Below are 18,284 nucleotides of genomic sequence, written 5' to 3' on the forward strand. Positions count from 1 at the left end.
CCTAGGGTCGCGGCGTCCACCTCGACCACGAATCGGAGATTGGGGTCTGGATGTGAAAGAGCCGGGGCTGTGCAGAAGGCCGACTTGAGCTGAGCGAAGGCCCGATGAGCTTCTGGGGTCCAAGACAGAGATTTGGCCTTCTGCTGGAGGAGAGAGGTAAGAGGCGCGGCTAGCTGGCTGTAATGGGCAATAAATTGACGATAGAAATTGGCGAACCCCAGGAATCTCTGCATCTCCTTTATGGTCGTGGGTTGAGGCCAATTCTGAACTGCTTCCACCTTCCTCTGGTCCATTTGCACTCCGGCAGGGGTGACGATGTAGCCCAGGAAGTGGATTGTGGACTTGTGAAACTCACATTTCTCGGCTTTTAAATACAGGTGGTGTTGACGGAGGCGTTGGAGCACTCGGGCGACATGACGACGGTGTACCTCAATGTTAGGTGAATATATGAGTATGTCATCTATGTAGATGAGGACGAACCGGTTTAGCATGTCTCTGAAGATCTCATTCATGAAGTTCTGGAAGATGGAAGGTGAGTTGGATAGCCCATACGGCATAACCCGGTACTCGTAGTGCCCGGTGGGCGTCACGAAGGCCGTCTTCCATTCATCACCCCTGCGGATGCGGATGAGTTCCTGAGATCCAGTTTGCTGAAGATACAGGCCCCGCGCAGCTCCTCCAGGGCGGCTGGGACCAGAGGAAGGGGATAGGCGAACTTTACCGTCTGTTCGTTGAGAGCACGGTAGTCAATACAGGGCCTCAGGCCTCCATCTTTTTTGGCCACAAAGAAAAAGCTTGACGCTGCGGGTGAGGTGGATGGACGGATGAACCCCTGATTCAAAGCCTCCTTTACATACTCCTCCATGGCTGTTCTCTCCGGGATCGACAGTGGGTAGACGTGTCCTTTGGGTAGTTTAGCCCCAGGCAGCAGGTCCACGGCGCAGTCCCATGGCCGTTGTGGAGGTAGGTGAGTGGCAGCATCCTTGCTGAACACGTCCTGAAATGACTGATATTCGGGGAGAATGGGTGTAACTTGGTGTGTCTCGGGGCTTTCAACGGTGGTGGAACAGAGTGAAAGGCTGGTACCGTTAGAGATGGGGACAGGTAGATCCTTTAGGCATTCCTGCTCGCACCCCATGCTCCACTTGAGAATCTCCCCAGACTTCCAATCGATGGTAGGTTGATGTTTGGAAAGCCAGGGGTGTCCCAGGATAACATCCACGACCGCCTCCTCCAGCACCAGTAGAGAGATCTGTTCCGTATGGAAGCACCCGATTTGGAGGATGATCTCTGGTGTCCGGTAACGCACTCGCCCCTTGCCCAGCGGTTTCCCTTGGACAGTGGTGATCTGGTAGGTGGTTTCGTTCCTGTGACGGGGAATCCTGAGTCCAGCAAGGGTGCGGGAGGAGATGAAGTTTCCCGCAGCTCCAGAGTCCATGAGGATTTTGACTGGGAAAGATTGGTCTTGATACCTGAGAAGAGCATCGACGTGAGACATGTGAGACACATCAGGAGCAATTTGGATGGTACTCACCGCTGGGCGTGGTGGACGAATGGGACAGGTGCGGATCTGGTGCGCCAGAGAACCACAGTAGAGGCAGAGCCCTTGGGTGAGTCGACGGGATCGCTCCAGGTTGGATAGATGATAGTTATCCGTGGTCATGGGTTCGGGCACTGGAGGTGAGAGGTTAGGTGTTGAGAGACTCGGGCAGCCTTCTGGAGGAAGCTTTCCAGTCCCACGGAGTCGTCGTAGATAGACATCTGCTGACGTAAGGCGGGGTTCAAGCCTCTGCGAAAAGTGGAGAGCAGGGCAGTCTCATTCCAGCCGCTGCAGTGCGGAACTGAAGCGTGTACTCGTGAATGGACAAATCCGCTTGCCGTAGTTTGAACAGCTCATCATGCACCGAGACCTCCGTAGTCGGCTGGCTGAATACCTCTCGGAAATGTTTGATGAAATTCTCCAGTGAATCAATCCTCGGGCTCTGCGAATTCCACAAGGCCTCCGCCCATTGCAAGGCTCTTCCCGTTAGTAGAGAGATAATGAATGCCACTTTCGCCCGCTCCGTCGTGAACCGATGGGGCTGTAATTCAAAGTAGAGAGAACATTGCAACAAAAACCCTTTGCAAGAGCTTGCCTCCCCGGAGAAGCTAGTAGGTCGGGCCATGGGACTGGTTGTCGGAGGGGCGGTGACAGGAGGTGGTAGAAGCGATTCCCGGAGAGTGTGAACGAGATCGGCGAAGAGCTCCGATGAGGAGGTGCTCCCAGGATCCATGTGAACCTTCGTGCTCGTATATATCTTCAAAGGGCTGGTCTTCTGTCACACACTGGTAAGGAGGCAGACAGGTAGGTGTACATCAAAAAGGGGTTTTATTTAAAGAGAACCAAGGTAGGGCTTCCAACAGAAGAGAGTCAACAAAGGGAATACTGGAAGTAGAGTAAACAGTCTAACTGAAACATAACTTGCTTAGTTCATCATAGGAGAGGAGTTCCAGGCGGGAGAAACAGACAGGTAGGCATCAACCAGCGTTATGGGAGCTTGCAACCTTGAGACCAGCCGATGAGTGACTGAGGTGAGTGTGCTTATGAATGGTGGTGGTAAGTGGTTGTAGGTGTGCGTGATTAGTACTCTGGTGATTGTGAACGGGTGTAGGAGGCTGCTTCAGCTGGTGATGCGGGTGATTCCGTGACATTCATCAGTGATGGAATATCAAGTGCAGGGACATGTTTGTGTGCATTTTAGTCCCCACATCAGTTAGCAATAGACTGAAGCGCTTGTCTGTGAACTAGCCGCTGACACTGATGACAGCGGCAATGAGCACTCAGCATGATTTTAAAAGCAAAACATTTCAGCGCCAGATCACCTCTTATTTAAAGGGGTCCTATTATGCTTTTTCACTTTTTGAATTTTTCTCAAGTCTTGTGTCTACTTTAATTTCTCCTTTTTAATTTTAGGAGAAACATCTGAAACACTACTGATTCTAAAATGAGACATATGAGAATCACAGCTAAGTCACATGAGCTTAGAAAGAGCAACCACTGAGCAATAAAATACTGGCAGGTGCAAATGCACATATCAGATTCATATCAGATTATTTTCCACATATGAACAAGGCCTGAAACCGATCTGAGAAAATCGGAATCCATGTGTGTGTTTTTTTTCCTGATTACACATTTGTGGGTTATATGCTGTCTGTGCCGTATCAGAGGAATAGCGCGTCTTTCGAAGTGACTAGCAGCCTTGTCACCTGACCTGAACACTGCGCACTGACTCACTAAAACGGGTTGTGTTCACAAACAACAAGGGTGCTTGTCGGTTTCTGCTGTAAAGCGTGAATTCACGATGTATGCCTTGACAGTAGACAATACCAGCTTTTGTGACAAAACATGCTTAGGGTTCAGAATTCAGAACGTGCTATATGTGGAGAATAACATAGGCAGTCAGTTCAGTTTTTTAAACGTGGCATTTATTGGTTTTGCAAATGAACTCATCATATATATATATATATATATATATATATATATATATATATATATATATATATATATATATTTGTAGTATTTGGATTTTATCTGCTGACCAAAATATATTCAAGTTACACTTATATAATGAATATGGGCTTAAAGTCCACAGTGAGCTTTAATTTAAGGGTATTCCCATCACAATTGGAGGAAAGGTTAAGGAATCACAGCTGTTTAATACTGTATGTAGGCCTACCTCCCCCTTTTTCAAGGGACCATAAGTAATTGGACAGTTGACTCAAAAGGCATTTCATGGACAGATGTGGGCTAATTCCTTCGTTATTTCTAGAGATCGACCGATATATCGATTTACCGATATTTTCCCCAATATTTAAGCATTTTCCCATAGTCGGATATCGGTTTTGTAATATCGGATTCACCAATAAATGCTGCCATCTTGTGGGTGTTTTGAGAATTGACCTATCGGTAAGCCTCTCCCCTCAAACGCAGACTAGCCAATGGCAGTCGAGTATCAGTTGCACTGGGAGCGGAACTCGGACATCTTTAGGTTTCAGCGCCATAGAGAAACATTGGCAGATTCAAAGCTCGCATCGGTTTTATGGGGTTTATGCTTCAAAAATGGAAAAACGATGTGCCTGGGGTACTTGTAACACTGATTCCAGGTATCCTGAGAGGATGGGCAATATAATTAATTTTTTTTACATTTCCTGAATCCAAACAAAACAGAGCAAAATGTCCCCAAGTATTCACCCCAATAAAAATGAAGACAAAAATGTTCATTTTCACGTTCAACATTCACAGAACGGACCGTTCTCACATCTTGTACAGTGTAGGTCAAAAACACAAAATAGCGCGAATAAATCGTGCGTAGTTGGCCGCTTGAACATTTTGAGTTTACTCTCATTCGCACGTGAAATTCACTTCACACAGACGCAAATTCGCTGCCCTGATAGCACACGTACATCTCGGAGACGTCTATTTGACGTCTGCATTTACATCTGCAAGACGTATTTTTTAGGGTGTTTGCTCATCTGCAATACGTCTATAGGACGTCTCCTTTTAGATGTCAAATAGACGTCTATTAGATGTCTTTAAGATGTTAATGATTTAGAATGTACAGTGGGGCAAAAAAGTATTTAGTCAGCTACCAATTGTGCAAGTTCTCCCACTTAAAAAGATGAGAGAGGCCTGTAATTTTAATCATAGGTATACCTCAACTATGAGAGACAAAATGAGAAAAAAAAATCCAGAAAATCACATTGTAGGATTTTTAAAGAATTAATTGGTAAATTCCTCGGTAAAATAAGTATTTGGTCACCTACAAACAAGCAAGATTTCTGGCTCTCACAGACCTGTAACTTCTTCTTTAAGAGGCTCCTCTGTCCTCCACTCGTTACCTGTATTAATGGCATCTGTTTGAACTTGTTATCAGTATAAAAGACACCTGTCCACAACCTCAAACAGTCCAACTCCAAACTCCACCATGGCCAAGACCAAAGAGCTGTCAAAGGACACCAGAAACAAAATTGTAGACCTGCATCAGGCTGGGAAGACTGAATCTGCAATAGGTAAGCAGCTTGGTGTGAAGAAATCAACTGTGGGAGCAATTATTAGAAAATGGAAGACATACAAGACCACTGATAATCTCCCTCGATCTGGGGCTCCATGCAAGATCTCACCCCGTGGGGTCAAAATGATCACAAGAACTGTGAGCAAAAATCCCAGAACCACACGGGGGGACCTAGTGAATGACCTGCAGAGAGCTGGGACCAAAGTAACAAAGGCCTCAAATCCTGCAGTGCCAGACGTGTCCCCCTGCTTAAGCCAGTACACTGAAGTTTGCTAGAGAGCATTTAGATGATCCAGAAGAGGATTGGGAGAATGTCATATGGTCAGATGAAACCAAAATAGAACTTTTTGGTAAAAACTAAACTTGTCGTGTTTGGAAGAGAAAGAATGCTGAGTTGCATCCAAAGAACACCATACCTACTGTGAAGCATGGGGGTGGAAACATCATGCTTTGGGGCTGTTTTTCTGCAAAGGGACCAGGACGACTGATTCGTGTAAACGAAAGAATGAATGGGGCCATGTATCGTGAGATTTTGAGTGAAAACCTCCTTCCATCAGCAAGGGCATTGAAGATGAAACGTGGCTGGGTCTTTCAGCATGACAATGATCCCAAACACACCGCCCGGGCAACGAAGGAGTGGCTTTGTAATAAGCATTTCAAGGTCCTGGAGTGGCCTAGCCAGTCTCCAGATCTCAACCCCATCGAAAATCTTTGGAGGGAGTTGAAAGTCCGTGTTGCCCAGCGACAGCCCCAAAACATTACTGCTCTAGAAGAGATCTGCATGGAGGAATGGGCCAAAATACCAGCAACAGTGTGTGAAAACCTTGTGAAGACTTACAGAAAACGTTTGACCTCTGTCATTGCCAACAAAGGGTATATAACAAAGTATTGAGATAAAATTTTGTTATTGACCAAATACTTATTTTCCACCATAATTTGCAAATAAATTCTTTAAAAATCCTACAATGTGATTTTCTGAATTTTTTTTTCTCATTTTGTCTCTCATAGTTGAGGTATACCTATGATGAAAATTACAGGCCTCTCTCATCTTTTTAAGTGGGAGAACTTGCACAATTGGTGGCTGACTAAATACTTTTTTGCCCCACTGTATGTAAAACTGACATCTTACAGACGTCTGTCAGACGTTTATAGACAGCAGATGCTTTCCAGATCAAGAGATCTTTAACAGACATCTTGCAGACGTACGTGTGCTATCTGGGTGCTGACCCACTCCTCTACTCCATCTCCTTTCTCCTCTCCTTTAAATATGTGTCCCTCAGACTCTTCCACTTCTTTCTGCACACTTCCTCTGAATAAACACATCAACTCAATATGTAGCTTAACTTGAGTAAAGAGTGTTTTTTACAACTTACCAGATTGTCCGACCTCCTCACTCACTTTCTTCCAAGCAATATTATTTTTATTCCTGTTTCTATAAAAGTACAAAGATGTATTGTACAGCTCCGGGTATCCACATACAGCGACGATGATTTTGTCCAACAACATGTTGTTTCGGATTTCTGCCTCCGCTCGCTACGTCGTAATCACGTCACTACTAGAGCAAGCTCCTGATTGGATGTCGATGTCGTTTCGCGTGGCGGTGTGCACAACATTTTGTGTAGCTCCGCTTCCTAAGATGCACGAGTTCTCGAGGCGATTCTAGCCGAACATGCACGTCTGTGCTGGCATTTGTGTGAAACAGAAGCAGTTTGATGTTAATTTCAAACTCCACCAGGTGCAACTTTTAACGCTTTGAGGGAAAACAATGAATATTGAGTTTTGTTTTGTTTTTTGCAGTTTGTCCAAGGCTTTTTAATTCAAGAACGTTTTATTTTATTGTATCAAATAGAAAGAGAATTCATTTAGATAATATTTATACATTATTTGCTTAAAGTTGTCTTGTATTTGATGAGAAACAAACACAAAATCTTAAGGTTATTTTAGTCAGTTTGTACAAAAAGAAATTAATAATTCATCAACTCATTCATCAAGCGAGAAGTCTCTTCTCACTTGATGAAATGACGACTTCTCACCTGTGATTCCCGACGGTTTAGAGGACAATTACTCTTCGTTGCCCCCTGTCATTTCAAAGAATAGTACAACGGCGAACGCAACAAGTATAAAAGCGTCGTCCGTTTGGGAAGGTGCGTGCACAGTCAGCGGAGGCTCGCGAAGCGGAGCCAGGCGAAAGTCAGTGTTGCCAATTTAGCGACTTTGTAGCTAGATTGAGCTACTTCCCCACCCCTTTTGAGACTTTTTTCAAAAGTTTAGGGACAAATATAGCAACTTCTTGGACAAACCTTATCTAAGTTTTTATCTTGCCCACTGATCTATATTCATGTTTATATAAGCCCCTTTCCCACCGCTTTAGTTCCAGAACTAAAAGTACAGTACTAAAGTACTGGGACTATTTTGCGCGAACTATTTCCCAGTACCATTTAAAGGGTTGCATTCACACCGACAGTGGGTACTAAGAAATTACGTAAGCCGGTCGACAGCGACGTCATTTGTGCGTGGCATTCAACAACGAAAACAAAGAAGAATAACGTTAACAACAGGAGGATGGAGGACGCTGTGGTCGGAGCTGTGTTTTTGTTGTGTCTTGCGGGGTTCACAATAATGGACATGGAATGTCGACGTAACTTATACGTTAAGCGACTGAAAGATCGGAAAGAAGTTCAAAATGTTCAAAAGTGCCTGCACTTCAGCGTCTGTCCATCTATCGCTGTTCTCCATTCTTGCGAAATATAAGTTGATGCGATGTTTACACAGTATGTGTTTACACAGCGTTTTAAATCATGGCGGGTGAGGGTGTTTCCGTACGCGTTTAGCCAATCAGCGTACACTTACGTCACGATAGTTCCTATGGAACTGTTTTAGACCCTACTCTGAAGTAGGAGTTAATTTAGTTCCTCAAACGGAGTTCCGGGAACTAAAACAGTTCCTAGTTCCCGCGATGCGAACACGCCAAAAAGTGGGTAGTTCCACAATTAGTTCGGGTACTATGAAAAGGTTCCTGCGGTGCGAAAGGGCCTATAGATCAGTGAATTTGGCATTATGATGTTATCTAGTGACATTTAGCTACCAGTTTTAGCTACTTTCAATTGAAAGCAGTTGGCAACACTGGCGAAAGTATAAATCCCGCTTCATTCGCGCGAATCGCGCCGCAGGATGTCTATTCGCGTCTTTGCATTGACTTAACATGTAAATCACTTGCGTTTAACGCCTCATTCGCGTCTGGTGTGAACGCACCATGAGGGGAGATGAGACAACAACAACGGCGTGCACAGGTAGGCTACTTGATTTGCTGTAGTTAGTAAACTTTAACATAATAGTCATTAATGCACAAATTAGATGCATTACATAAATCTGATGTGTAGTTTGTGCAGCTTGGCTCTAAGAAATAGAGACGAACTCACAGAGTCTCATAAAATAATCCGTCAGTCTGTACCAATGAAGACGTAACTTTGCCTGAATTAAATATGTAGCCATGAAAGAGCACATGTTGGGAATAAAAGTGCTGAATTTAATTCTTTCTCTGTTGATATGCTCATCGTTAGTCTCGTGAAGTCGGAGTCACGCAGGCAATCCGTCAAGTCCTCTCCCAATAAAGACGTAACTTTGCATGAATTAAATAACAGGCCTACAACCATGAATGAGCACATGTTGGAAATAAAAGCGCTGAATTTAATTTCCTCTCTGTTGTCTGTATGCTCATCATTGGTCTCGCGATGAGTTGCTTTCATATTGCTGTTCACTCAGGGGGTCGACGCTCAGGAAATGCTTCAGACGGCCACCGCATGTTACTTTTAACTAGATTCACTTGTTTAAAACACCCTACATTGTATTAACATTTACTATATAATATTATTATATTTACTATATCGTGGGGAAGTCGTGGCCTAATGGTTAGAGAGTCGGACTCGTAATCTAAAGGTTGCGAGTTCGAGTCTCGGGCCGGCAGGAATTGTAGGTGGGGGGAGTGAATGTCCAGCGCTCTCTCCACCCTCAATACCACGACTGAGGTGCCCTTGAGCAAGGCACCGAACCCCCAACTGCTCCCCGGGCGCTGCAGCATAAATGGCTGCCCACTGCTCCGGGTGTGTGTTCACAGTGTGTGTGTGCACGTTGGATGGGTTAAATGCAGAGCACAAATTCCGAGTATGGGTCACCATACTTGGCCGTATATGTCCTTTCACTTTCATAACCATTATTTTGCTAATAAACATCTAAATAAATACATCTCTAGGCTATATAAATTAATTATTATCTCCGCGAGCGATCGCAGTTTGAGTAGCCTATAGATCAAGTAAATGCATAGATAAACCGCGCTGTCAGCAGGCATTTCATAATCTACAATGACAAAAACATTATGAATAATTCTGATATAACATGCCAGTTGAGAAATGCAATAAAATACGATGTTTTGTTTGTTATATTCCAATATTACAGAGAATATTATTCAGTGAATTATTATCCAGTTAATTATTCTTCATTCTTTAGCCTATTAAACAGCTTATAAATCTAAAACTGTAGTTAAAAATGAAGTTGATATGACCCGTCCTTTATTTATTTTCTCCATTTGAAAACATTAGATATTCTACATTTATTTTGCTTATTGTTAATATTAGTGTTGCTGCTGATGCTTTTTATAAATAAAATGTTTTTTTTTATTATTGTTGTAATATGAAGATTAAATTTAACGTGAAAGACTGTTCATTTTCAACACTTTTTGAAAGTAGGAAAAACCAAAGTAAAGTATGGATTTACTTCACTCAGTCATTTATTTACTTTATAACAGTAAATAAATATCGATTCTGCATATCGGTTATCAGGCACATAAACATGCAAATAATTGGTATCGGTTATAAAAAAATCAATATTGGTCGATCGCTATTTCTACATTAATTAAGTAAAAGGGCTGGAGTTGAATCTAATGGCGCTTTTCCACTGCGTGGTACGACTCGGCTCGGCACGGTTCAGAACGGCACGGCTCGGTTTCCGTTTCCACTGCAGTTTACTACCGCTTTAGAGTGGGCGGGATTATTCACGTGTCGTTATAGTCGCGCCACATCACGCTCTCGCTGGATCCGCTCCTCGGCTATCAATGAGAGGACAGCCTGTACTTCCTCGACTGACAACGAAACAGACGTTTTTTGGTTGTTAAAAGAAAGGTGCGCTCATTCAAAACAGTCGCGTTCGATCCTTCGCTGGCTGTGCTGATTTAAATCTAGCGGGTCTGTTGTGTCTAGTGCCGCAAGTTCAATGACGCAGGCAGTGACGATTTTCTCCGGCCAATCAGTGATCAGCAGAGTTTACACGTCACGTTTTGGTAACGGTATGGTTCGCTTGGAACCTCGGCCGAGGTGGTACTAAAAAAAGTACAAGGTACCAGGTACTGTACCCAGTGGAAACCCCCCCAAAAGCAAGCCGTACTGAACCGTACCATGCAGTGGAAGAGCGCCAGTGTTCAATTTGCATCATACATCATGCAGTCAAAAGAGCCCTCCATGCAAGTGAAACAGACAATTGTTAGGCTTCAAAATCAAAATCAAAACAAATCCATCAGAGAGATAGCAGGAACATTCGGAGTGGCCAATTCAACAGTTTAGTACATTCTGAGAAAAAAGAATCCACTGGTGAGCTCAGCAACATAAAACGGCATGGATGCCCACAGAGGACAACAGTGGGAGATGATCGGAGGATCCTCTCCATGGGAAAGAAAAACCATTTCACAACATCCAGCCAAGTGAAGAACACTCTCCAGGAGGTAGGTGTGTCTCTGTCAATGTCTACAATCAAGAGAATACTATAGAGAGCAAATACAGAGGGTTCACCAAAAGGCAAACAAGGCATAATTAGTCTTTGCTGAAAAAAAAAAGCCAGACCACTTCTGGAAAAGCATTATTTGGATGGCTGAAATTAAGATCAACCTGTACTAGAATGACGGGAAGAAAAAAGTATGGAGAAGGCTTGGGAACAGCTCATGATCCAAAGCATACAACATTATCAGTGAAACATGGTGGAGCAGTGTGATGGCATGAGCATGCATGGCTTCCAGTGACACTGGACTACTGGTGTTTATTGATGACGTGACAGAAGACAGAAAGCAGCTGGATGAATTCTGAAGTGTACAGGGATATACTGTCTGCCCCAATTCAGCCAAATGCAGCAAATTTGATTGGACGGCGCTTCATAGTACAAATGGACAATGACACAAAACATACAGCAAAAGCAACCCATGAGTTTTTGAAGGTAAAAAAGTGAATTATTCTGCAATTGCCAAGTCAATCTCCTGGTTTCAAGCCGATTGAGCATGTATTTCACTTGCTGAAGACAAAACTAAAGGCAGAAAGACCCACAAACAAACAACAACTGAATTCAGCTACAGTAAAGGCCTGGCAAAGCATCACAAAGGAGGAAACCCAGTCTCTGGTGATGTCCATGAGTTCCAGACTTAAGACAGTCATTGCCTGCAAAGGATTCTCAACAAAATAATAAAAAATGAACATTTTATTTATGACTATATTTATTTGTCCAATTACATTTGAGCCCCTGAAAATGGGGGGACTGTGTATAAAAATGGTTGTAATTCCTAGATTTTTATGTTATATTTTTGTTCAACACCTTGAGTTAAAGCTTAAAGTCTGCAGTTCAATTTCATCTTGATTGTTTCATTTTAATTATATTCTGGTGGCATACAAAGACAAAATTATGAAAATTGTGTCAGTGTCCAAATGTACATGAACCTAACTGTATGTGTTTAACTTTATTTTGTTGGTTTGATTGCTTCTTGTTGTCCTCAAGGGCAGTCGTGGCCTGATGGATAGAGAGTCGGGCTTGTAACCTGAAGGTCGCAGGTTCGAGTCTCAGGTCTGGTGGGAATTGTTGGTTGGGGGAGTGAATAACCAGTGCTCTTTCCACCCTCAATACCATGACTGAGGTGAGACCCTTGAGCAAGGCACCGAACCCCCAACTGCTCCCTGGGCCCCACTGCTCCGGATGTTTGTGTTCACTGCTGTGTGTGTGCACTTTGGTTAAATGCAGAGCACAAATTCTGAGTATGGGTCACCATACTTGGCCACATGTCACTTCACTTATCAGGTGTAAGTCTCTGGATGAAAGCATCTGCTAAATGTCATTTTATATGCACTTTTGGAATGCCATACTAATTTTTAGAGGTCGACAGATGTATCAGTTTTGCCGATTAATCAGGCACCGATAGCTGATTACTGGACCTATCGGCCATAGGCAAAAATCCATGCCAATAGTTTTCTGGGTTGTGTCCATTGCTGGAGCGGCTGAGAAGGGTCCATTGCCATTATACAGTATGAGAGCAGCCTCTAGAGGCGGAAATCACTGACACCTTGTGTTGTTTGTTTTGACACATGAGGCTGTGCTCTGCACAGTGTGGGAAACTTCAGATGCGGATTTAAATGCAGCCGACAGAAAATCCTGCAGCGCTACAGAGCGCCAATGACAGTTTTCCATTAAATTGCATTATATTTGTCACAAATCATTATTAATGTACATAATGACTTAACTTAAAATTCAAAATACACAATTTTCAGCAAAAGGTTTGTCTTTCTTTGGTTCTAATAAAGCAGTCCCTATGGTTCATTTATTGAGCTATAATATAGATCACACTTTCTCTTATTTGCTCTGTATTTTTAAACACAGAACTTCAGACTCATCTATGTCACATTGTTCATTTTGCCCATTTGGTGATTAAATAAACTTTTAGACTGCGCCTTGAAGTGAATGTGATGCGTCTGGTGTGTGCACTACCTGTTGTCCTAGATGAAGCACTGTGGTTTTCCCTGGTGTGTGACTAACATATTTTGTTATTTTGATTAGATAATCATCAAGTGTTATAAAATAGAAGAAAATAGCGTGTGAGAGAATACATACAATATCCATATGTAATATCAATGCTATGGCCTTTGTGTAGATATTTAAAGATGACCATCTTTAAGCATAACTGTTGAAATGAAATGGAAACACTTTACAATTAAAGTTCATTTGTAACATTAGGATTAATTAAATCTGTATAAGCATTGTTCCTTGTTAGAGAGTAATATTTTCAACATTTACCATTACTAATACATTTTTCAATTTTAAAATTTTATTTTTTCAATTAAAATTATTACTACCACTCACAAACCATGCATCACACACTATAGGCAGCGCAATCCTAACAACCTGCACACTTTGCCTATGTCTGCTAATACACTACTTTCTATTTCTATTGGTCTCTCGAATTGTCAGTCTGCAGTAAACAAAGCAGATTTCATTACATCTATTTCTAGTCATTCAAGACTAAACCTCATGGTCCTGGCAGAGACATGGATCAAACCAGAGGACACTGCTACTCCTGCAGCACTCTCCAATAATTTCTTATTTTCCCACACTCCCCATCTGACTGGAAGAGGTGGAGGTACTGGTCTGCTTATCTCTAATGGTTGGAAATGTATTCCTTTACCTTCTCTGGGTATTAACAGCTCCTTTGAATCACATTCAGTCACTATTACCCACCCTTTTAAAATCCATTTTGTAGTTGTTTATCGACCCCCAGGACCACAAGGTAACTTCTTGGATGAATTAGATGTGCTGCTCTCAACATTTCCTGAGGATGGTACTCCCCTCACGCTCACTCTCACCCTCCCAGCTATCTGCTATGGTTTCATCTTCGCTTCCTTCCCTTAAACATTTATCATCTTTTGATGCTAACAGTGCTACTGTCACGATGCTGCTGTGTTGGAGCGAGGAACGAGGAGCAAAGAACACCAAGACACAGGATAATTCACAAACAACAGTCTTTAATATTCCAACACGGGGTAACACAGGGCAGGCAGGAGACACACACGTAGCACAAAGACGTAAGAGACTCGACAAGGAAACATGGGGCAGGCAGACTACACTTTAAATACAGGGTGAAACGAGGGAAACTGTTGAGAGACACCTGGATTCAATGAACACAAACAACACAAGGGAAACTAGGTCACGGGAGCACATGGGGAGCAAAACACACACAGACAGTCCATGGACGTGACAGCTACTGATACTTTCTGCTCCACTCTTACATCTTGTTTAGACGCTGTCTGCCCCTTGTCTTCCAGGTCTGATGTTCTCCACAAACATCGTTCTAAGCTCAGGGCTGCTGAAAGGGTGTGGCACAAATCAAAAAATCCTACTGACCTTAATGTGTATCAGTCACTAGGGTTGTTCCGATTCCGATACTAGTATCGGAAATTCCACCGATACCACAAAAAATTCTGGCATCGGTATCGGCGAGTACTTGAACCCATGTACCGATCCGATACCATTTTCTTAGACAAGACCTATAGTTATGCGCGCTAGCTTTACTTAACGCTGCAAATATGAAATCAATTCTTCTTCGCTGCTCAGAATTCAAACACAGGAAGCTGTGCTGTGTTGCCACAAGCAACCACTATTTAGAGCAGCCAAGAAGTACAAACCGTTCTAGCACATTTCCAGTAAATAGTGTGAAGCGCAGGACTTGCCGTCGCTTTGCTTTTTTTCTCACACGCAGAGAGAGAGAGAGAGTCTTTTACATGTAGCGCGTCAATTCCGAATGGTATGTAAACGATATTCTTTGTTGTATTTTTCTGTCAAAATAATGGTTCCTTTGGAATTCTTCAGCTTAACTGCCGGGTTCTCCGGTAGTAGGCGGAGCTAATGCGCAAACGACAATCTCATTGGCTGGCGCTCACCTATTATCATCCCTGTTTTGATTTCAGCAAATCAGTTTGAGCCAATGCAGACAACGTGATTAATATTCATGAATCCAGCAGCTCGTTAATCCTTAGTGCGTTTATATTGTTCTTAGTAGAATTCATAGTATGATTATTATTATCTTATCAGTATTATTGATAGTTTTTTCCCCATTTTTACAGAAACACTGAATGACCAAAAAAGCACCACCACCAGTCCTAAGTTCAGTTAAAATGACTAATATGCATTCATACATGGTTACCAAGTTTTAATTCTAATTGCTAAAGTTCTATCAATGATACTTGATTATCATAATATATTTATAATGCTTGACTGACTGATGTTAAGAGTGTACTTTTTTCGAAACATTATATATTATATTTTTTGTTTACTCGCCAGACTATCTATGGTGAAGCGCACCATAAAATAATTGTATCAATTCATACATGGCTAGTAAGTATAGCTGTATAACCAGATACACAGTATTGGATCAGAACTCGGTATCGGCCGATACCCTGAGCCTAGGTATCGGAATCGGTATCGGGAAGGGAAAAAGGGTATCGGAACATCTCTATCAGTCACGCCCCTCTTCCTTCTCTGCTAATGTCTCCACTGCTAAAAGGACATACTATCACAACAAATTTAACAATTCGTCTAACTCTCACATGCTCTTTAAAACATTTTCTTTGCTCCTTTCTCCTCCTCCTCCCCCTCCTTCATCAACTCTAACAGCTGACGACTTTGCCAGATTCTTCATTAATAAAATTAAAACAATCAGTGCACAATTTTCCACACCACAACCTGTCAAGCACCTCTTACCAGCAAACTCGTACTCGTTCACATCCTTCACTCTCCGAGGCAGAAGTCTCCAAACTCATCCTTTCTAATCATCCTACTTGTACGCTTGATCCTATTCCATCTCATCTCCTTCAAGCCATTTCTCCTGCAGTTGTACCTGCACTGACTCACATCATTAACACATCCCTTCACACTGGTGTTTTTCCCTCAGCATTTAGACAGGCTCGTATAACCCCACTACTTAAGAAACTTACCCTTAACCCATCTCTTTTAGAGAACTACAGTTCCCTTCTTCCTTTTAATTGCAAAAAACACTTGAACGAGCTGTGTTCAACCTAGTCTCTGCCTTTCTCACACAGGACAACCTCCTCGACAGCAACCATTCTGGTTTCAGAAGTGGACATTCAACTGAGATTGCCTTGCTCTCAGTTGTTGAAGCCCTAAAAATGGCAAGAGCTGATTCCAAATCTTCAATACTTATCTTTCTGGATCTGTCCGCTGCTTTTGACACAGTTAACAACCAGATCCTCCTGTCAACCCTATTGGCAAAGGGCATCTCAGGAACCACACTCCAGTGGTTTGAGTCTTACCTCTCAGATAGGTCCTTCAAGGTATCTTGGAGAGGTGTCTAAGTCGCAACATCTAACTACTGGGGTGCCTCAGGGCTCAGTTCATGGACCACTTCTCTTCTGTCTACATGGCATCACTAGGTTCTGTCATTCAGAAACATGGCTTTTCATATCACTGCTATGCTGATGACACTCAATTCTACCTCTTATTCCATCCTGATGATCTGACGGTAGCTGTTCGCGTCTCAGCTTGTCTAACATACATTTCTTGCTGGATGAAGGACCATCACCTTCAACTCAACCTTGCCAAGACAGAACTGCTCGTGGTTCCATCAAACTCATTATTTCATCACAATTTCACCATCCAGTTAGGCACATCAATCATAACTCCTTCAAAAACAGCCAGAAACCTTGGAGTTATGATTGATGATCAGTTGACTTTCTCAGACCACATTGCTAAAACTGCCCGGTCCTACACATTTGCTTTATTCAACATCCAAGAAGATCAGGCCCTTTCTTTCGGAACATGCTTCACAACTCCTTGTTCAAGCTCTTGTTCTGTCTAGGCTGGACTATTGCAATGCTCTCTTGGCAGGTCTTCCAGCCAGTTCTATCAAACCTTTACAATTAATCCAGAATGTGCAAGTAAACTCCGCTTTAATCCCAAAAGACGCACAAAATCACTTTGACAGACTTTTAAATTAAATGTTCCCTCCTGGTGGAATGACCTGCCCAACTCAATCCAAGCAGTTGAGTCCTTAGCCATCTTCAAGAATTGGCTAAAAACACATCTCTTCCATCTTTATTTGACCCTCTAACTCTAGCACATTCTATTCTAATTTTATTCTTAAAAGAAAAAGAAAAAAACTTGTCCCTTTTAGACTTGCACTCTATTCATTTACTGCTTGTTTTCATAAAAAAAATTAAATAAAAAAAAAAAGCTTTTCTAATCTTTATGTATTCTATCTATGTCAGGATTGTGGACTGTCTTGTGTTGTGTTTTTGCTCCCCATGTGTTCTGTGACCCAGTTTCTCCCCAGTCGCATCTCCCATTTTGGATTATCTCCTGAGTTCCTTGATTAAAGACTGTTTAAACGTTTCCACGACTCCTGTGTGTTTCCTCCACCGCAAACTGTGACAATCTATTTGTTTTCTTTATATATATATATATATATATATATATATATTATACCATTAACAAAAGCAAAAAAGGCCTCTAACACTAAATATTATTTTTCTATTCTATGTTTTCTTTTTATTTATTATATATTTAAGCTGTAAAAACTATAAGAACAATAGTGAATAACATAATAGATTGTTAAAAGTGTGCACATATCCGTGTCTAACACAGTTGTGTATTTTCAGAAAACCAGAAATATTCATATTTCTTTGTTGGAATTTTACCATTGTCTTGTGCACAACTGTTTTCTATAATTATACACAAAAATGTTTACAAGAAATTGCACATTTCTTGTTACTAATACTAATTACAAAATGATTATGAATAATTATTGGTGGGTTCCCACTGCAAAACAACACAAAAATGCTACAAACATCAACACAATATTTTAGAAAAGCCACAGCAAATTTTTCATTTATTTATTTTTGTTTTGTGCCACACAAATCTAAAAAAGTCAAAATCCTGGTGGTACTAAGTCCAAGTCAAGAGCCCACTCTCAAACTTTATGATATTCTGGTCTCTGATTTGAGGATTCATGACAAACTAATAAATATGCTGAAATGTATCAGAATGATGTTCTGTTCTGTACATGCCACCAATTATATAAAATCACATTTCTAGTGTCAATGACAGATAGAAATGCAAGTGGTTTTGATTTGTTTATACCTTTCTCATCTGTGACAGCAATCCCTCAAACTTGTGCAGGTCCAGGGTGGGCCCGTTGTATGTGGTGCTGCTATTGGCTGCTCGGCCCAGCCAGTAGATGTTGATCAAAACCTAAAGGAACACAGTCAAAATATTCCTCAGTCAGTGTATCTTCTTATCTATACACTCACTCATTAACAAAGTGCCTTTATTTCTTTACAAACAGAAAAGCAGCACAGAAACAAATGTGCTACACTGTGATGTACACTCTAAAAAAACTATGAACGCAACAGTTTGCATCAGTAT

The 18,284-nt window shown here is 42.0% G+C and overlaps 1 protein-coding gene across 21 annotated transcripts in view; it reads right to left on the bottom strand.

Moving 5' to 3' along the window:
- The window catches only part of limch1b (LIM and calponin homology domains 1b), a 299,726-nt gene that overhangs the window by 109,113 nt on the left and 172,329 nt on the right, over positions 1 to 18,284 (bottom strand). For all 21 annotated transcript variants that reach the window (XR_009274143.1, XR_009274142.1, XR_009274145.1 and 18 more), the window contains one exon: positions 18,000 to 18,110. Coding sequence is in view for 6 of the 21 variants with exons in the window: in XM_058797791.1 (XP_058653774.1) it covers positions 18,000 to 18,110 (111 nt within the window). In the remaining 15 variants the exon portion in view is untranslated. The remainder of the gene's footprint in view (positions 1 to 17,999; positions 18,111 to 18,284) is intronic.

The sequence above is a fragment of the Onychostoma macrolepis genome, chromosome 14, assembly GCF_012432095.1.
Source record: "Onychostoma macrolepis isolate SWU-2019 chromosome 14, ASM1243209v1, whole genome shotgun sequence".
Lineage (NCBI taxonomy): Eukaryota > Metazoa > Chordata > Actinopteri > Cypriniformes > Cyprinidae > Onychostoma > Onychostoma macrolepis.